Below are 22,517 nucleotides of genomic sequence, written 5' to 3'. Positions count from 1 at the left end.
TTTCAAATCTTGTTTGACTTGTTCCAACTGAGAAAGGGGCTTTATATTTGTTAACTTCAATAGGAAGACTTGTTGATTTTATTTATAACGTGGTTACTCATCTCTTAAAACCACACATATTTTCATTATCCGTTTTCTGTTGGCTGTTTTCTTCATATTTTTGTCTTGAAGTTAAAATCAGCGTCCTTGTACTTAACACTAATACTACTAACATGTTTGATCCAAACAAAAAAGTCCCCTTTCTTCCTCAGGAAGGAAAACCTCATTCCTTGATTTAAAGTCACTTGTTCCCAGGCTTACTTAATACAGTGCTCATGGTGGGTACAAGTACTGGAAAGGGACTCTTTGAGTCAAGTTTGTTGGTTCAAATCATCCTTCCATTCTTAATTCATATTTTCATAGGTTTAGGTTGAACTCTACAATCCCATGAATTTACACTTAAAACATCACAGAGTTCATGTGTACTATACGTTGAAAACAAATTGATTTGAATTGCAAATTTGAATGCTGTTATTAATCTTTTTTTCAAAATCATATTTTACTTCATCTCTTCCATGGCTCTCGGTTTCCTGGGAATATAGTTCGTTTACAAGAAAAATCATCAAAATGGTTACAAGTCAGGTCAAATATTTGTTGTCTTGTTAGGGAAGTTTCCATTTGTTCAGAGTTTGAAGACACTTGAGTATAAATATGACCTGTGTAATATGAACCCCAGTTGATGCTGGAAAGAAATCATTGCAGCATGCCTTTACCTGATAATATGATTTGGGTTTTCCACAAGTGAACCAATACCCTGGCAATGAAACTATTATGTGGAATGATATTGATGAAGTGATAGTTAAATCCATTTATTTTTAACGTGCCAAACGGGATTCTTCTTTTTTGAATTCCTCCACCTTTTTTAATTAACTAAAATAAAGAATCACAGTGTTATTGGTTCTCACAAATTTTCATTACGCTCTATTCTTTATTTATGTAGTAGTGAAATTGAAGCAGCCATTTAAATAAATGCATGGTTTGTGGTTATGTATACTTGGTGTAATGTGTTCCTATTTTTTGTTGGAGCTGCATTTGTTTTCAGGTAAGATGTAATTAAACAATTCTTTTCTAGTTTACATTCCTTTATTTACCTTGTCAAAAAGTGCTGGTTGCCCTGAAAATACACTTTTGATATTACTGGTACCATGGTGCTTAAAATATCTGTACTCTAAAGATTTTGCTCATTTTTGCAATTATTGGAGCAAGGTGACAGGTGAATATATGGGATGGGTAGAGTGGAGTGAAAGACTGATACAGTGTCTTATAAGCAGACTTCTCATATCTAGCACACAACTTTTTTATCAGTATAACAGCAATTGCGATATTAATAAAACAGCTATAAAGAAAATATTTAATAGTATAACAAAAAGTCTTGACCTTTTTTCTGAATGGTATTTTCTTAATTAAACAAATATTAACTGATGTTGATTTGCTTCTCTGTGAATTGGGAGTTTTGCAAAAAAAAAAAAATGATGTCCATCTAGGCTGGGATGGAAATCAGTCTATAAAATTTTGTTCAACCTTAATTGAGAAGACACTGAATTCATTAGTAGTTTGTGGGTCACAGTGACTGAAATACTACAAAATGATAGACTTTTAAGGGCATTTACTGATATGTGATTCTAACGGCTTTGGCCCTTTATTTTGAGAGAGTGGGTGAATGTGTGAAGGTGGGGAGAATGGCTAGCTGATGGTGTGGGGGAAATAAACCGTATTGGTAACGAGAGCATGCTTTTCCTGTTTGTCTGCAAGAATATGAACATCCTAAGACTATTTGACAAACGGAAATCAAGTTACACTGTATTTTTCGCATTACCCTGATGTACGATTCAAGAAACCCAGTCAAGTATGAGATTAATTTGACATATCTCATTTATAGTGAACTCAAGGTTTTTGACAATCATTTCTTCTACTGTAGGCTCTTAACATTTCTTTCATCTTCTACAAGTATGTTAGGGATCTTTACTAATCAGCATATCAATTTTTTAACATCATCTATTTTTTTATTTTTTGAAAAATGGGATTATTTACTTCATGGTACTACTCATAAACATCATTTCAAAGATTCCTAAAAACATTGTGCTTTTGATAACTAATTTTCCCATGCACTTTTGATATGAAATTACCTAACTTTGGAAATTCAGAATAATATATAAAGTACTAAAGTGTTTTCTTATTCTCTTCTTACCTAAAATGATCTCTAATATTAGAAAATTATTTTCAAAATGGAGAAGACATATGCAACATATTTTAGTAATATTATTTGTCCTACTGTTGATACATAATCAGCACCAAACTTTACCTTGCTCTGATAAGGCACTGGGGATATTTCTTTCTTTTGTCCTTAAAGTTGTTGTTAAACTGAGATTTTTAACTCCTCAACTACAATGATATTTTTGAATCACTCTTAGAAGTTCCTTTTTTTTTTTTTTTTTTGGTTAAAAGTATTTCTAAACCCTGAGAATGCTGTCTCTCTTTTCCTTCTTTTTTTGAGCAGCTGTCCTCAATTTGGCAATGTCTGAAGATATTTTTTGGTCTCAGCAACAAAGGGGGTGGAGTACTCAGCATCTAGGGGTAGAGGACAAGGACGCTGCTGAACATCCTGCCCAGGACATTCCCTACAATAAAGAAGTATGGGATGCCAAATGTCAATAAAGCCGAAACTAAGAAACCCCGCTTTACAGGTCTCAGATACTTTATTGTGGCTAAATGCATGATTATGGGTTAGAATTTTTGTTTTCAAACATCCTGAAATCTCATGTTCCTTCTTTATTCCACTTGCTTATAAATATTGGCCTACAGGATCACACCTAATTTTTAATTGAACTTTCTGAAAACTGCCTATGGAATGCCTAGGAATCATGATCTGACTGGATTATCCACTTTTCCCTTTCTTCATTATGAGTAGTACCAAAATGACAATGGTCACATTATCGTTAAGCCCGTGTTATGTCCATATTACTAAACAGTGCTATGTTTTCATGATTTGTAGAATATTTCCCTCATTGCTTCAACTCGTGGATAAGGAAGGATTCATTAAGGCAAGCAAGACACTAATATCATCTATTTAATTGCTGTGTTCCTGATTTCATGTGTAAAGTCAACTCTTTAACAAACATTCACAATTCTATAGATATTTATTGAGCACCTATCATTTTCCAGAAATAGTTTTATGTTGGAAATTCAGCAGTGAATAATACATGAACCTTAATTTTGTAGTGATTATGTTATAGAGGATGGGAAGATCTCAAATCCCCTTTTCTGTCAACCATCTTTGATTTTGGTCTATAATATACCAAAAACAAAACAAAACAAAACAACAACAGAATCTGGTGCATATAAATGGTTGCAGAAGTTGATACTTCTTTTGCATGTAAACTCTGTTTCTTGGGGACTGCCAAGAACCTTTTCATTAATTTCTGAGCTTCACTTTCTGGCAAATGTCTCTATTTTCAACTTGCTTGGTGTGCATTTCAGAGAACACTGACTTTGAAGTAAATTTTGAATGAAAGGAAATAGAATATTTGATGAGTCGAAATAATGTTAATAAGAATAGTCAATCTGGCATTTAGGGGGGAAAAGACATAAAAATAAAGATGGAAACTTGTGAGAGGAAAGAGGCCAGTCATGCCTGAAGTTTATTTTATTTTCTATGCCAAGAAAAATGGTAACAGGAAAGAAAAGAAAAGGAAAAGAAAAAAAAAAGGAGAAAAGAAAAAGAGCAGTAATGTACCTTTCCAGTATAAGTGTAACTTGGAATAATTCTTTTTCTTCTGGTACATAGCTCTGTCTCTGGTGAATTATTTAGAATTCCTTATCTGTTTTATACTTTATTTCTCTGTAGTCATTGATGAGATTATTGGTTTCTTCTTTAGATAGAAAATGAGAAACATAAATGAAGCAATATAATACAATTTTAATGTTCTGGTCTCAATATGTCTTTTGATTTTACTTTATAGTTTCTTTCCTTTCCTAATGCTTGTTTTCTTAGTATATGCAAAATTATTTTCTTAGGATGTGCAGGAGTTAAATGTACTAATATGTTAAAATGTGAATAAAAGGATTTGATGCTCTAAAATTCTCAGGCTCTGTAAACCTACCAGTTTTTAAGTAATCATTTAACTTATTAAGATGGTGTTTACCAAAAGCTGAGATTTATCCTCCCTCTTCTTTTTCATTTAAACATAAGTTGAGATCTTACCCAACTAAGGAGTTATTTGTGTAAGAAATTCCAAAGGAACAATATAAATGTGGCTACAAAAAGTGGTTTTAAATTATGTAAGTATATTTCCTGGAGTTTACTGAAAAATGAGAGAAATTCTAATACTATGGCTTATAACTGGTTTTCTAGCAATGAATTTGAAGAAAAGGTTGAATTTCATCTCAGAAGTCTTAGTGGTACTGACAGCAGTGTAATTGCCTTTGTTGTGTGAGCAAAACAAAGAGAAGTATTTTCTTTTTTGTTCAAGTACAGGCTTTGCCATCTATCTAGTGGTCTGAATGCAGGCAAATTTCTTAATGGATTGAGTAAAAATACTGATCTCACAGTGTCATTACAGAAACGAAATGAGATGGCACAATTTAGTACTTGTCACAGAGAAATTACATAATAGTAAGTGTTCCCCCTTCTCACTCAGTCGTAGGCTATCCTAATTCATTTCATAGAAAGAATCTAAAGGAACTTTATTTTCTTAAAAATTTTTTAATGTTTATTATTTATTTTTGAGAAAGAGACAGACAGAGCATGAGTGGGGGAGGGACAGAGAGAGAGGGAGACACAGAACTTGAAGCAGTCTCAGGCTCTGAGCTGTCAGCACAGAGCCCGATGCGGGGCTCGAACCCACAAACGGTGAGATCATTACCTGATCCAAAGTTGGCACTTAACCAACTGAGCCACTCAGGCACCCCTCTACGGGAAATTTAACTTTTTTTTTTTTAAATGTTTATTCATTTTTGAGAGAGAGAGAGAGAGACAGAGACAGACAGAGAGAGAGAGACATAGAATCCGAAGCAGGCTCCAGGCTCTGAGCTGTCAGCATAGAGCCCAATGCAGGGCTCGAACCCACAAAATGTGAGGTCATGACCTGAGCTAAAGTCAGATGTTTAACTGACTGAACCACCCAGGTGCCCTGGGAACTGTAAAGATCAACTAGTGCCTTACACATCTGATGCTTGTTTTCCCGATGTTCTCTTAACCACTAGCCTATGCTTTCCTCATGCTAATGAAGTGTTAACCTCCTAAGGCAATGGACATTTATAAATGTTATGTTGAAACATACAAAGTTGCCACTTTTATAGGTCAAACAGTTACATATTGGCCAATTTCATATGATTCAGCTTTCTATATATAGAGATCTAAAAAACAAATCTTATTTACCAAAAAAATTTCATATGATAAGTCTGCCATAATTTGATAATGCTAGAATGTAAATGCAGTTCCATTAGCTGTTTGAAAAAATTATAAAAAGACACAATTAGAAAAATAGTATAATCAAGAAGAGCCTTGAGCAGGGGTTGACAAACTAATCTGTGGGCCAAATCCAGCCTGATATGTGTTTTTGTGGAACCCATGGGGTAAGAATTGTTTTTACATGTTCAAACAGTTGAAAAAAATCAAAAGAAGGATAATACTTTGTGACACATGGAAATTAGATGAAATTCAAATTTCAATGACCATAAAAATTTTTTTATGAGTGGGAACAACTCATTTGTTTATATATTGTCTTAGGCTACTTTTGTTCTGCAAAGACAAAGTTGAGTTGTTGCAATGGACTTTATGGCTTCTAAAGCCTAAAATATTTATTACCTGGCCCTTTACAGAAAAGGTTTGATGACCCCTGTTGTAGAGTCAAACTGCCTGTATTTGCATGCCAATGCCAATACTTCTAGGTAAGTTACTTAACTTGTATGAACCTTAGCTTACACATTTTTAAATAGGCACACTAATAGTACTTGACCTCATAGAACAATTATAAGTGCTTGGTACATCATAAATACTCTATAAATGTTACTATAAATATTAATATTCTTTCAGAGTGCCATTGTAAATGGGAATAAAAACTTACAGATGCTTGAAAAGCTCAGATGGGTGATAATTGTTGCATCAACCATATCGGGATAAAACAAGTCACCAGCATTCTGTAGACTTTAACAGTAGATTGTAACCACTTACTCATACAAATGATTGTAATATTTACATCTCATACCGCATGGACCATCTCAAGTTAAAAATATGTAAGTTTCTAAATTTGCAAGTGTTAAGCTGCAAAGTAGAGGCTGTTTTCTCCCTGGGACAATGAACATCTGCTGAAACAATTTGTCCAACTGAGCATTTGCCTCTGCTGGCCTTTTTTTTTTTTTTTTTTAAGAAATGGAAAAAAAGATCATTGTTTAACTTCAACTCTTCTCATCTTCTCAACCAAGAAACGGTTTCTCTTGGGACTAGATGTTTCTGAGATATGGAAAAGTAAAGGGGCCTCAGCTTTTTATTTACTTTTTCCTATTTTCAAGTAAGGGTAAGTAGAATTTTACTCAGAGTGCCATGTTCTTCTCTCCTTTCTATTTAAATATTGTTTGAAAGACCACAGGCTTTTCTAGATGATTTAAGATTTCTGTAGTGAATTGAGCTTTGCAGCCCTTTCTGAGAGAGACTGGGAGGTGGGGTAAACCACAGCAGAAAAAGGGTCAAGTTTTAAAATAGAAAGACTCTTAACAAGTAGCTCAGATCTATTACTTGTATGCAAAGTCAGAAGGGTCTGGAGGGAAGATGATCCAAAATCTTGGAAGTAAAAGAAAATGTTCCCAAAGCTAAAATCCAATAGCATCCTAGAGATAATAGATGGTTTAAGTAGAACTGCTGATAAACTTCAAGTCCAAGACTTATCAGTCAGGCTACCTCTCCAGCTTTTCTACAGTGGTTTCCCCTGGGAAAGATGAAGAGAGGACTCTTCAAGCACTTAGCTTTATAATGTTGTACTTAAGAAGTTGGTGAATAATAACTATTAGAGTTCTCTGGGTAAACCAGCTTGAATTAAAGGTGCTTCTTTTGTTTCCTTACTTTAAAGTAGAGCTTCTCTGGTCCTTGGGGATTACACCAAGAGCAATGAGTCATATCTGAAATGAGGAAGGGAAAGTGTTGTCAAATTTCATGTTGATTCATAAGAGTAAGCATGAAAGGTTGTTTGCGTATTTAAACGGGCAGGGAAGCACAAGGGGAGAGCAGAGAATCAAATGTTTGAGCACTTAAGAGTTTCTATTTACTACGAAAGATTGAAGAAACTTGCTGTTTTCAAACAGAATGGACTCTATCATACATAAATTATTCCTGATTTTTGTTGTTTTCTAATTACTATTTTTGCTTATAATACAGTCAAGTATAAAAGAAAGAAAGAAAGAAAGAAAGAAAGAAAGAAAGAAAGAAAGAAAGAAGGAAAGAAAGAAGGAAAGAAAGAAGGAAAGAAAGAAGGAAAGAAAGAAGGAAAGAAAGAAAGAAAAGAAAGAGAAAGAAACTGTTCAGCTACCAAGTCAAAAAATATTTTGCCACCTGCTATGTATTTTGCCAGCCAGTTAAAATCTTTAGCATTCTTTGGTACCAAGCCTTAAGATGCTTGTGGGGTGGAGGGAAATTTTCCTCTGTTGGAATCTTTTGGATGATAGTCAAATACTTCTGTAATTTCCTTCACCATTTTTAGCTACTGTTGGCATCATTTATTTCAAGAATGCCTGTGGAATGTCAAGAAGATGCCAGATATTATTTTGAATGTTGTATTTTAATATAATATGAAGCTAAAGTTGTTCCTAGAGACTTCAGAGATAAAGGTAGGGTGCTTCTTTCTTATCTTTTAGCAAAATGGAAAGCTTTAATTAAGGACCAAATAGTTTTTTTGGTCAGTCTCCTACCTGTGAAAGTAGATTAGAAAGGAATTTTTAGCCTTTGGCTACAGGCAGGAACAGATTTACGTGTCAGGGTGGAGGAAGTAATGGAGCAGAAGGAAAACCAGAAGCTAGACTTATCACTTAAGTTATCAAATGGTCCAAATATTTGGTCCAAAGGCAATGACTTCATTTGAATTGTTTTGTCCTGGATGTGGGCATTTGAGTCCTCCTCATTTAAACCTTTGAGAATAATGATTCTAGCAACACTCTGAAATAAACTTTCTACAGTTATTTCCCCAGTCGAATAAGTCTATAATTAGAAATTCTATCATTGCTGGCTAGCCTAATTCCCTGAAACATGCATATGAGGTTTGTTGTGCTGGCACCAATAGAGAAAGAATGATAGAGCTGGGAGGGACCTTATGAGATCATCTAATCCATACTAAAAATCATTCAAAATACATGGTTCTTTAGTCACAGGTTTCCCAGGGATTTGTTACACCAGCAACTGGAGTATGACTAGGCCTATAACAATAAAAGAGGCTTGCTTGCCTTTCTGATCAAGAATCATTGCAATATCAAACAAAGGATAAATTCTTTTCTAAGAAGCTTATGACTAATTCAGGTCTCTACAAGCATTCCAGGAACAAGATTCTTTTTGGTTACCAAGATCGTAAGTGTGATTTTGGCCCAGAGGCTTAAAAACCAAAGCACATATGCTGTGTCTCATTTGTTCTGTGGGCCATTTCTCTTTTCATTCCTATGCTTTCATTCCTATGATTTTTTTCCCCTTCTCGTTTTATTGAGAAACAACAAGTACAAGTATTTTTAGCTGGCTTACCTGAATTAATCTCTTATAGGGCTAACCTGTTTGAACTAAGAACCAGAAACAAACAAACAAACAAACAAAAAAACAATTAAAAGAGAAAACTCTTTCCTGCTCTATATTTTTTTAGCTCCTATCCCATTATTTTTAGTTTGTGGTCCTGGGCAAGTCATTTAAACTCTCTGAGCCTCAGTTTCTTCTTCTGTATTGAATAAGAATATGAGCCTAGATTACTGAAAGAGTCTCTTTTAGCTCCAACAATCTATAATGCAATCTATCATAAAGCAAAATTGTGACCTTTAGCATGAAGAAAGGGCAGTGGGAGAGAAACATGTTAGGAATTTTTCTCATTTCTCCCACTCCACAAATGCTGCAAATGGCTAACATCAGTGACTCAGAACTTTAGTAGGTATATTAACTTGGGTTAAGTTTCACCCAAAACTTATGTATTTAAAGCTGAAAGGGAGAGAAATTCTAAGCTATAATCTTCTATTTTTCCCACTTTAGACCAGTTTCATGACTCGAAACCTGTTCTATTTTAAAAAAGTGTTTTTTTAAGTTTATTTTATTTTTGAGAGAGAGAGAGAGAGAGAGAGAGAGAGAGCGCATGAGCAGGGGAGGGGCAGAGAGAGAGGGAAACACAGAATCCGAAGCAGGCTCCAGGCTCTGAGCTGTTCTGCACAGAGCCCAACGTGGGGCTCAAACCCATGATCTGTGAGATCATGACCTGAGCTAAAGTGACCTGACTGGATACCTAACCAACTAAGCCACCCAGGCACCCCAAAACCTGTTCTATTTTCAAATAGAATACTGAATAACATATCATGTGTTAGTTTCTTAAGAAACAACAGCTAACTGAAGTTAGTAGTTAACATTGGAATTGAATTCTTCTAATTAATAAAATATACCTTTTTACTTTTCCTCATATTTGGGGGATAAATGTGATTACTTCTGCAAATGCCAGGTATTTTTTCCTAATACTCCTTTGTTAAAATCCTCAAAACACATGCACACACACATGCACACACACACACACAAAGTTGAAAATATAATCCAGGAAGAAAATATTGCTAAAAATTTACTTAAAATTTTTTTTAATGTTTATTGATTTTTGAGACAGAGACAGAGCATGAGTGGGAAGGCAGAGAAAGAGGGAAACACAGAGACCCAAGCAGGCTCCAGGTTCTGAGCTGTCAGCACAGAGCCCGGCGCAGGGTTTGAACTCGTCAACCACGAGATCATGACCTGAGACGAAGTCGGACGCTCAACTGACTGAGCCACCCAGGCACCCCTAAAAATTTACTTTTAATGATTTTATTCCATATGTACAAATAGAATATTTTCTCTTTTTATTAATGGCTTTGAGTATGGGGAAAAATAAGAGAATATTTTATTGATAAACCTCCTCCTATTTTTGAGCTTTCCTCAAATGGCAGACACACCTATAGCTATTGGAAACTATTGGAAAGTTCCAATATTAATAAAATATCCAGTTTTGGTTAGACAGTATTATTAACAGACTGAGAAAGGAGCTCATATAAAAGATCTAGTTATGTTTCATTTCCCGAATTTTTATGTCTAAAAACAGAAACATTCTGTCCACTTCCCATTTTGTGGAGCTATTGCAGAAATTTCCTGCCATCACAAATCTGAGAGATAGTGAGTTTTACTTAAAAGCTGTATGTGGAAAGCCTACTAAATTTATGCCAATGTAGACTTGGTTCATGTGAATGATCTAGGAGCATATCTTTTCTATTAGATGATGTTAAGAATCAGTCTTGGTGACACATTAAATCTTTCAAAGACACCACTTTATTTTAACTCTCATCTACTTCTTGTCAGGCTGATGAAGTTTAGGTTAGCTCAGTGACACCATTGAGCATTATTAACCATTGTAAATAACTGTACATGGAGAGATAATAGCTCCAGGAATAGCTGGTGACCAATTATAATGCTCATGTGTATATTTTTCTATCACTCTGAAAAGATAAATTTAATTTAAAAATTTCCACAGTATCTATAAAACCTGATTATGCCAAGTTAAAAAAATTATCCATATTATAGAACCAAAATAATATAAATAGTTCTATGCCTTTTATGCGTGGAATACACAAATTCAGAGGACATTCTGAAACAGTATCTGTGGCTTTCAACTTCAAAAACACTTCAATTTCAATCTTCTAGTTTGTTTTCATGGTATGTTCTGTTAGTTCTTATTTGAAAATTAAGAATATACTCCAGATAATATTGAACTCAATAGGAAGAGAAAACAGTCTATTTTTCATTGGATTCATGGTGGTAACCACAGTAAAAGCCAGTAACTTGGTGAATATAGTAATGTCTCTGGAAATCTTGAATGAAGAACATATTTTTTGCAAGATGAACCATGATGATAATTTCCAGGTATATCATTTATTTTCTAGATTGCTGTGCTTCAAGGAGACCTCTCTGGAGAATAATTCAAGCAATAAGAAAACAAATTTTAAAACATTAGATAAGACATTCAATATATTTTTTTCAAAATCTATTTCACTGACTTAGTATATATTCCAAGTAAGAAGCCATTAGTTTTATAATTGGAATTTAGACATTTTAATTAGTTCAGAAGTCTCTTAAAAATATATTTATTTGAGAGTGAGAGAGCGCATGCAAGCAGGGGAGGGGCAGAGAGAGGGAGACAGAGAATCCCAAGCAGGCTCAGCTCTATCAGCACAGAGTCCAATACAGGGCTCAATCTCATGAATGGCAAGATAATGACCTGAGCCGAGATTAAGAGTCAGACATGATTAACTGACAGCCACCCAGGTGTCCCCAGAAGTCTTAATTAAGAAAAACCTGTACCTTGATGAACTACTAAGAAGAGTCATAAGATGAATGAATATGATCTGCAGACTGAAAATGATCCAGTATTGCTTACCCCAGAAATTATTTTTTTGTGTTTCAACACTCAGCTTTCACCTAATTGGCACATGATACAAATAACAGGTCTTTTAATACTCTGAGCCATTAGATGTGTGTCCAATGTAACCTACATTCACAAATAGAGGAATACATTAAGTTTTGCACAGATATGAAGGATAAAGAAATTCAGAAGTTAGATTTCTGAAAAGAATGTAAAAGATTCTCATTTAGGTATTCACTCATGTGAATAGCTGCCTGATGGTTCTAGTCATTCAGTTTTCTGAGAGTTGCCTTGTTATACAATAGTTGACTGGAAATGGCCCAGCTTTTGCTCCGACCATGAGTTTCACATATAATTTTCTGGTTTCCCCTGCTGCCATCCCCCACCTCCTCCCCCACTTCCCATCAGATGTGGTGAATGTCAAGGGGTACATCCTCACTGCTTTACTCCTTGTTCTCAGTTCCTACTATTGCTAAATTATGCCTTTTACATCCTTCCTTTCCTAGCTACCCTCTTCTATCCATTCTGCATGGACCCAAATGTGAAACACATGGGTTTTCATACCAGGTAGTTGGGTTAAAGATTTGGGTTATATCTTAAGATATGAGGACATTATACCACAGCACAGCAAATAATGTTACACTGAACAGCAGACATCCCTGTTCACTGGCAGTGATCCCTGGTAGCCAGCACTTTTGCTCAGGATCTAGCTCCTGATGTCTTGCTGGGCCATCTTCCCTATTTCCTGTAATCTCCCACTGCTTTTCCTGGTTTTGAAACACTTGAATCATCCATCTCTTGCTGAAGCAAAATATTCTTCTCACTTTGTTATGTGGGCAATTTTTCCTTTGTCCAATTAAAAAAATTTTTTTTAATGTTTATTTATTTTTGAGAGAGAGAGACATAGAGCTCAAGAGGGGAAAGGCTAGAGAGAGAGGGAGACGCAGAATCTGAAGCAGGCTCCAGGCTCCGAGCTGTCAGCACAGAGCCTGATGTGGGGCTCAAACTCACAAACCGTGAAATCATGACCTGAGACGAAGTCGACGCTTAACTGACTGAGCCACCCAGGCACCCCTCTTTGTCCAATTTTAAGCTCATTTTTTTTTTTTTTTAATTTTTTTTCAACGTTTTTTATTTATTTTTGGGACAGAGAGAGACAGAGCATGAACGGGGGAGGGGCAGAGAGAGAGGGAGACACAGAATCGGAAACAGGCTCCAGGCTCCGAGCCATCAGCCCAGAGCCCGATGTGGGGCTCGAACTCACGGACCGCGAGATCGTGACCTGGCTGAAGTCGGACGCTTAACCGACTGCGCCACCCAGGCGCCCCTTAAGCTCATTTTTGACAAGCTCCAAGTGCAGAGCCAATGATGGCTCATCAAAGTGTTTCTGCTTAACAAGGCAGTTTTTCCATGAGGAATTGTGTCATCTGCTTTTGAGTTATCTGCCCACGCACATACAGGTGTTATAGCACATTCTATATTTTGAAGTCTATTCAGCCTGCAGAGTATTAAGTTTGAAGGGCCTTGGGAAGAGACCTAGGATTCATTCCCTCATTCTCCCTATTCCCTCCTGACTATATCCACATCCCAAACCCTGTTGATTCTATTTGAAACACCTCTCTTCCCTCTGCTGCTACCCTAATCCAAATCAGCATGGTCTTTTTACTAGCTTAGTGTAATGGCCTCCTAACCTATTGTTGGGAGGAAACATTTATCCTCTACCAATTTAGGTCAATGTGTTTGGGGGCCTGTGAATTAACTGACAGTAGATTAATAGAAAAAATTATTTTCACAGGCCTGTGAGAACACCCCATAAGAAGTGACTCCCTGAACAAGTAGGAGTAAGGGTTTATATACCAGCTTAATAAAGGAGTGTGAATTTAGGCCTTCAAAAGATGGAAGGTTCTGATGAGACTTCTTTACACAATTTTTTAGAATGTCCTAGTGCCCAAGGCCAGTTGCCTCCTTGAGTCGAGACTTCCCTGGAGAGGAGGTTTGTGATAACCATGCTCATAAAGCCCTGCTTTAATCATGTAAGGGTAGCACAGATAAGATTTCTTTCCACAGATGTTTTCACTTTGAAGTCATCTTCATACCATCTTGGTGGGTTGTTGGTCCCTCCACCATCTCCCTACAGTCAATCTCGTTCCCACAAATCTTCTCTCCACACTGTAGCCAGAAGATATTTCTACAACACCAGATCATGACACTCCCTTTCTTCAAAACACTTCAGTGGCTTTTCACTGCCAAGGATTATGATTTATAATCCTAGATTTACCACTTGCCTACTAAAGCTTAAAGAACAAAAGGTATGAGTCTAATATATGTGGCTAGAGTTTATTTACATGGTAGAAAAGGTAAATTATGACATACAAAAACTAATCTTTAGTTCCTTCCTACATTTTATGTCAATGTTTCTCAGATTTTATTTCTAAAATCAGTGCTTCAGGCAGTGTTCCAGGTTCCAAATCTTTTTCTCTTCCCTTCAGTTTTAATTAACAATTCATTCCTGTAGGGCCTTACTGAAATGCTTGGCTAAGTAAGTTCATAAGCTTATTCTTATGAGTGTTTATAAGTTAATGTACTATGCATTTCCACCTTCAGTGTTGCTATTTTAATAAGGTCCTTCATGACTTATTCCACAAGATGACCTATAAAAGGCATTTCAAACCCTGAAGCAACAAGCTGAGGAGAAAACTTGAGCAAATGGGCTTTTGAACACCTCTTAACTTCAGGCTCTTGCTCTGCCTCTGAATAGAAGTGGCCCTGAAGGGAAGAATTCCATTGCCTTTGTATAAACTGCATCCTTCAGGAGTGGGTTTCGTGCTTCTCCATGGAACCCAATTAAGTAGCACAACTTAAGGTGATACTTTGCTATACAGCTGTGCTTCATACTTATGTTTTTTTTTTAAATAGCTTTATTTAAATGTAATGTACATGCCATAAAATTCACGTATTTAAGGTGTACAGTTGGGTAATTTTTAGTTATTCTCAGTTGTGCAATCATCACTAGTATCTAATTTTCAAGCATTCTCATCATCTGAAAAGAAACCTAGTACACGTCAGCAGTCATTCCCCATTCCTATAACCCCAATCCAACACTAGGTAATAATACATAATCTACTTTCTGGCTTTACAGATTTGTCTATTCTGGACTTTTCATATACATGGAATCATACACTATGTGACCTTTTGTGACTGGCTTCTTTCACCTAGTATTATATTTTCAAGATTCATCCATGTTGTAGTATGAATCTTGTAGTACTTCATTCCCATTTACTGCCAAATAACAATTTATTATATGGATGTACCACCACTGTTTATCCATTCATCAGTTAATGGACATTTGGGTCATATCTACTTTTTGTCTATCACAAATAATGCTACTATGAATATTGCTGGACAGGTTTTTGTGTGGATATATGTTTTCAGTTTTCTTGGGTATATATTTTGTTGTAGAATTGCTGAATCACGTGGTAATTTTATGTCTAACATTTTGAGGAACTGCCAAACTGTTTCCAAAGTGGCTATACCAGTTTTGATTCCCATTAGTAATGTGTTAGAATCCCAATTTTTCTACATCTTCACCAACACTTGTTATTGCCATCCTAGTGGATGTGAAGTGGTATCTCATCATGGGTTTGATTTCCTTTTCCCTAATCACTAATGGTATTGATCACCTTTTCATGTGCCATTGTTTATTCCATTGTTATTGGCCATTGTTTGCATTCTCTGGAGAAATATCTATTCACATCCTCTGCCCATTTTTAATTGTGTTACTTGTCTTTTTATTATTCAGTTGTAAGAGTTCTTTATATAGTCTTGATATAAGTTATTTGCCAGATATATGATTTACATATATTTTTCCCATTCTATTTGTTGTCTATTCACTTTTTGGTGGTTTCTTTTGAAGCACAATTGTTTTTAATTTTGAGGAAGTCTAAATTGCTCATTGTTTTGGAGTTGTATCTGAGATAATATTGTCTAACCCAAGGTCACAAAGGTTTACTTTTATGTTTTCTTCTAAGAGTTTTATAATTTTAGCCTTTAACTATAGGTCTAGCACCCATTTTGCATTAATTTTTGTACATGTGTGAGGTCAGTGTCTAACTTTATTCTTTTTCATGTAGATACCAGTTATTCCAGCACCATTTGTCAAAATTACATATGCTTTTAAACCACACCTAGGAAGCTATTAAGTTAGCAGTTATATTAGCTATCCATCACTGAGTTTCTAGTAAGCAAATTCCACCCTGAGAGGCTTCAGGTACTAGTATTTGGTTCTATAGATTTGTATACACTGTACTTCTCTTCTTGTTTCTGAATAATTTGTGAGTTTTGTTCTGTTGAATATTTCAGGTGTTTGGATGAATTTCTCTTACCCAAAGTAAATATATCATTTACATATTTAAAGTTAAAATGGGTGAGAACTGTTACAAGTAATTAATCTTGACCTACAAAGAGCTAGCAATTATCCATTCATTTCATCAAGAAAAATGTATTGAGTACTTACTGTACTATGTGTTGTGGACATAATACTGGAAATATAATGATGAACTAAACAGCCCTTGTCCTCAAGAAACATATTTTAGGGAGAAGAAGCAAAAATTAAAAAAAAAAATACCCAGGTAGATATAGAATTTGCAAGTTTGATACATGTTTAGAAGAACATTAAATTAAAAGCATATTAAAAAAATTAAAAGCTGGCATCTGGGTGGCTAGGTTGGTTAAGCAACTGATTTCCATTCAGGTCATGATCTCATGGTTTGTGAGTTCAAGCCCCACTTTGGGCTTTGTGTTGACAGCATGAAGCCTGGATGGAGTGTGCTTTGGTTTCTGTGTCTCCCTCTCTCTCTGCCCCTCCCCAACTTGTGCTCTTTCTCTCTCTCAAAAATACATAAACATTAAATAAATTAAAAGCATAAGCAGAGTTAGAGGGAGAGAGTGACGCACAAAGAGGTTATTAGTTTATAAAGAGTGGTCAGAGGTCTCTGATTAAGGCAACATTTAGTCTGAAACTGGAAGGTTGTAAGAAAGTATCTATGCAGATATACTAAGCAAGAGTGTTCCATACAGTGGAGACAAGGGCAAGTGACCTGAGAGGGTACATACCTGGCTCAGCTCCAATTTTCCTACTCCCTCTGTATTTCTAAAACAAACAGCATAATTTCTGTACAAATTCCACTTTCACCATAGTTTCTTTTCTACAACTAATTTGCCATAAAGGAGTGTACATTTTACCATACCTAGGAAGATTCAGTCTGAATAATGTTCAAAATTAGATAAATTTAAGACTAAGACAAAAACAACAAAGAAAAAAACATTTTCCTACATTACATTTTGCATCCTGCTGAAGCACCCTTTCTGATGTTGCAACTTCATTTCAATTCAGCAAATTAAACTGAATGCCTGTGGTGACATTTCCCAAATCACAATTTGTTAGGCCGTATTTGTGGTTCAGAGCTTTCACTAGGGACTTGACAATGGTTTAAGCAGTTAAAGATAGTCAGGTCTCAAAAATTTATGGTAACGTGTTTGCATTCTGACTCAATTTCAAGGAGCTGTATGTTCAGGAATGTGTATGGCTTATGAACAGCCTACCTTGAGCATCATTGGCTATGACACACTGGGTGTGTATCATGGGTCAGTTCATCAGTTATGCCACATATAACATGAGAAATTCAATGACTCATTGGAATTAATGTTAGAAAATCAGTTGCTATTGCCTATATATTATGTTCCCACTAAATATCAATATTCAAAGAGAAGATATATTTACTATGAAAATTTCAATGCATTTTGCAGTCCATTATTTTTCTTAAAAAGTCATCACTTTTCCAGACTAATGCCCTGAAAATCAATGCCTGACCTTTCACTATTCCTCCTTGCCCATTTTTGTGATCTCTGTTGCAGATTGCCTTAGGCAGTTGGCAGATCTTAAGTGGCCTGGATATACGAAAGCAAGGTACTTTAATACCTTCAATATTTAAACTTGTAATATTCCAGACGGCCCTAAACTAAATTAAAAAGTAATCAGGGAATGCCCTGATGTCTTTTTTCGCAAAATATATTCAACTCCTACCCACTGCCTAAAGTAAAATAATCCTTCTTGCCCCTGAACTCACATTAAAACCTTTTATCTTGCCTTGCCTAGCATTTCTTGTGTCTTATTTTCCACACTGTATTATACATACATCCTTTGACTGCTATTATCTAGGAGCAAATGCTAGGGTTGTAGAGAATTGTTAATAAATATTTACTCATGTATTATTGCATTATTATGACTTAGAAGTATTAGGGAGATAAATATTCAGAATGATCCCATGGTGTTCAACTTTGTTTCTATTTTGCTTTTTTTTTTTTTTTTTTTTTTTTTAGTCTTGTTTGGTTAATTTGTGTGGCTTTGATTTAAAAAAAAAAAAAAAAAAAAAAAGGAGAGGTGCCTGGGTGGCTCAGTCAGTTAAGCGTCCGACTCCGGCTCAGGTCATGATCTTACAGTTCGTGAGTCTGAGCCCCACGATGGGCTCTGTGCTGACAACTCAGAGCCTGAAACCTGCTTCAGATTCTGTGTCTCCCTCTCTCTCTGCCCCATCCCTGCTCGCACTCTGTCTCTCTCTGTCTCTGTCTCTCTCTCTCAAAAATAAATGTTAAAAAGAAAAAATTTTTTAAAAAGGAGAGGAAGAGTGGGAAGAAAAGTTTAAAGTGTATTATTCCTTTAGGGATATTTTTTCTTTGGTTTTACCTGCCCTGTGGTCAGAAATAGAATATAACCTTGAAAAGAAAGTTATATTCAGTTCTAATGGCTATTTCTTTTAAATGTAGCTGGAATATTGGTCTTTAAAGGGTGTCACCAGATTAAATCTGCCAAGTAAGGAAGGTGGAGCTGTGTGGGAATGAGGCTTTGTTTAATCAGGTTGTATAATGTTTTGCTGAGACATGTTGGGAAAAGCAATCCAAAGTAATGTGGACTTAGTATGAAATCAGTCTGAAGCACACCTTATAAATTTAGAGATCTTTTGACATCCTCTTGGAAATTCATTTATCAGAAATAATAGGGAAAATTAACTTTTTAATATATATATATATATATATATATATATATATATATATATATAGCCCCTTCGCTAACATTTGTGGGATCTGAAAAACAGTACAAAGAGAGACCACATACAATATATCAAGTTATAAATTGTGGTAAGTATCTGTAAATGAAGTGTATTCTGTCTTCCTACCTTAAAGTTATCTTCAGGCAAAATTCAAAGTTAAAATTGTTTGATACCTTGGAGTTTCATGTTTAAAAAGTGGAAATCCTGGGAGAGCCTACTCAAAAGTACACAGCCCAGCCCCCCTTCTCTTCCCATTCCCAGCTCTATCCCACAAGGTGAGAGGTCTAAAGACAAGGTGAGAGATCTCAAGATTATACAGGTGGCCACATCAACCCACATATCTGATCCCCTGCAAACAGCGGCTGCTTGGGCATCCCTCAAACCTAGGGGAGTTTCACATAGATAGAACAATCCATGCTTGGAAACAGTCCTGGGGAAAAAGCTGAAGCAGGCTCCATGGCCATTTGGGTGGGGAATTCTGGGATATTAGGTAACCAGAGAAGGCATAGAAGGGGGCATGGCTCAGGCTCTGGATGGGCACAATCCTTGAGTTCCTGAATTATTTGTCTTGTGCAATGAGCTATAGTTAGAGGATGTGCAGAGAGATTCTCTGATGCCTAAGGCCCAGAGATCAGAGGCCCATCTTGCCTGTGTGTGTGTGTGTGTGTGTGTGTGTGTGTGTGTGTGTGTGTATGTGTACACCAAGCACTGTTGCCTACGTATATTTTAAAGATATGGAAAACTTAATATGCAATCCTGTAACTATTATCTAAGAAAGAGGTATAACCTTATGGATGATTGAAAAGGATGAGCAATATACCATATTTGTCACTTGGTGTACTTCAATGATTAGTTGACTGTAGATATCTACATTCTTCAAATACATAATGATAACTATAAATTAATGAGATTGAAGTTCCTCTCAGGAAAGGCCTGGGAAGCTGTCAAGTTTCCTTACGTACTGAAGAATCAACTTCATTTCACCTCCTACTATATTGCTGTGCATTGTGGGAAAATGAAGAACATTATCTCCTGCTGAGCAGAGCCTAGCAGGGGGCTGACATGGGGATGCTTCTTTCAGTTTTGTGTCTCCTCCCTCATTGGTGGTTTCACATGTCTTCCCTGGAGTCTCCTTGCTGCTCTTTTGGGAGGATTTTCTTAAAACTTTATAACCCTTTAATCTGCCAACTATCTTTGGCAATGAGAGAGTTTAAGTCTTTTGAACATAGAGTATTTAACTGTATTTACTTTTTTGATACAGTGATATTGAAAGGAGATAATCAAGAAAATGAAACATGCAAATAAGAAAAAAATAATTTTTACGTGTGATTGTGGCTTTTAATTTTTAAGAGGTAATGTTCCAGCTAGTGTATTTTGGAAGTAGAGAAGTGACAGACTGGAGTGTAGGTAATAGAGGAAGACATCAAGAAATACAATGTGCAGTTAAGAATTTTTTTAGTAAAATGAACCCGGTGTTTGAGCAGATATTACAAATACATGTATTTGAACTACCCAGTTCTATACTATATTTAATAATCTTGGATAACTTGAAGTAGTAAATTTAATTTGTTATGATCGGATTTTCCAGAATCTGTAATGAGTCAAGATATTTTACTGATATTTTAAGTGATCCACACACTGGACCATGATCATTGTAACTATTTATGGGTTTCCTTATTACCTAACCATGTTCTCAAACATTTTATTACTTTGTGAAGAAGAAAGTGGGTAATTGGCATATGTACACAAACAAAGGAAGCAAGCAGCAATGCCAGATCCTTGGGGAAAAGAACATCTTGCTGGTTCACCACCCTGTTTCCAGAACCTAGAATCTACAATGGCCCATAGTAGTGTCCTCAGTAAGTATTTGTTGGCTAACAAAAGAGTAAGTGAATTAAGGGAAGTAATTTATATCAAGTACTGACTCTGGTCCAGGGATTAGTGTTTTAGTTTGATCAGTGTTTTGTAAATTGAATGGCATTAAACCTTCTGTTATAAGCAGACAAAATGAGAATCAACGAGGTTATATGACCTACCCAAGATAGCACAACTTGTGAAATGATGGACTTACTACAAACTACTGACATTTTATTATTTCAAATTTAGATCTTGTTAGCTTTAATAGGCATATCAAGAATATGATAGATATATAGTCAGTAGCCTCCTTTCAAGGTTACCAACATAGTTTGAAATAGAAAAGTTAGTCATTAGTGATCTAAAATGGCAAAAATCTACACCAAGTGATCCTGATTTCTCTGCTTCAGTGAGAGGCAGAATTCTCAGGCTGACTTCTGACCTCTTTCTGGTAACAATCAACAACAGGGGCCTGTAATGGCCACACAGATCAGAAAGAACAAAGTGTCACCTGTTCTCCAGAATCTTTCTTTCCAATTCGCTCTAACTTCCTGGACTCTGGGCCTTGGTTACCTAGAATGATGGCTTTTGGCAACTGTGCTTGGCCTTATATGACTTCCCTGGACTCTAGCCTAAAGTATAATAACTTTGTGCCCCTCCCAGCCTTGTATCTACCTCCCATGGTCTCCTGAAGCTCTAAAACTACGGTATCTGCCAAAATCTACCTGGCTAGACTCCTCTGTGTGTTCTCTTGGCTTGCATAACTTCATAACCACATAACCAATGAACTGCAGAAAACCTTAGGAATTCTAAAGAAAAATTAGGAAGTAAATTATCTCTAAGGGCAGGGCACCTGGGCGGCTCAGTTGGTTAAGCATCTGACTTCGGCTTAGGTCATGATTTCACAGTTCATGAGTTCGAGCCCTGTGTCAGGCTCTGGGCTGAGTGCAGAGCCTGAAGTCTGTTTTGGATTCTGTCTCCCTCTCTCTGCCCCTCCCCCACTCATGCTTATGCGCACGCTCTCTTTTTCTCTCTCTCAAAAATAAACATTAAAAAAATTTAAAAAGAAATAAATTAGCTCTTATTCTAAATGGTCTTCTTTGTTATTGCATTATAATACTTACATGGGTCTTCCCTCTGTTTAGATAGGCCTGAGAGATGAACTTTCAAGAAGAGTATCAGGCGACCATTTTCTTTTATCTACCGATACCCTACATTTGCAAAAGGTGTGTATGTGTGTTTGTGTGTGTGTACATATGTAATGGGTACTGGATCAACTTTGGGTTGTTTTGCTCAGGTGTTGTTAAATGTTAGTTTGAAGTGATACAAAATGGTCTTGTGAAAAACAAAATAAAATCTGAACTGTAAACACTGATGAAAACCAAATGAACCCAAGTCAGATATTGTTCCTACTATTAACAACAAGCATCTTTACGTGGGATGACAGTGATGGCTACAGTTTAAAAAGCACAGTTTTAAAAACAAAATCACATGTTTTTAATATCTTTAAAGCCTTGTTTTATTTGTCAAGGACAGAGAGGGAGGGGGAGAAAATATTAACAGGCTTTCCCTAACAAAAACTTGAGTTAATGTTATCTTGACTGTTTTACTGTAAAAGGATATGTACTCAAAAAAATACTCATTCTTAAATGTGAATTGTATTAGTCATTGAAGCCATGCCAAAGTCCTCATGGAAAGGTAAAACATTTTCTAGTTCTTAACCTGTGAATCTAAACAACAGGCAGATAAAATCTGAGAAACTGTTCAACTGAACTAATTTGTTTTAAACACCTGATATTAAATATTTGATTAAAATTTTGCTTACCAAGAGTTAGTTTGGAAGAGAAAAAAATGTTAATTTCAGAATGCCTTGGACACTACTTGCATGTTGTGACCAGATTGGTTTACATAGAAA

General features: G+C 35.9%; 1 protein-coding gene across 1 annotated transcript in view; it reads right to left on the bottom strand.

Moving 5' to 3' along the window:
- LOC109269625 (uncharacterized) overlaps nt 1-22,517 on the bottom strand; it is a 114,915-nt gene that overhangs the window by 62,697 nt on the left and 29,701 nt on the right. Inside the window, exon 5 of the mRNA XM_053901820.1 lies at nt 7,097-7,152. Within this exon, the coding sequence (XP_053757795.1) occupies nt 7,097-7,152 (56 nt within the window). The remainder of the gene's footprint in view (nt 1-7,096; nt 7,153-22,517) is intronic.

The sequence above is a fragment of the Panthera pardus genome, unplaced genomic scaffold (genome assembly GCF_024362965.1).
Source record: "Panthera pardus isolate Hobbes unplaced genomic scaffold, ASM2436296v1 HiC_scaffold_10, whole genome shotgun sequence".
Classification (NCBI taxonomy): Eukaryota; Metazoa; Chordata; class Mammalia; order Carnivora; family Felidae; genus Panthera; species Panthera pardus.
The sequence above is the reverse complement of the archived record's forward strand: the minus strand, read 5'-3'. Positions and strand labels throughout refer to the sequence as shown.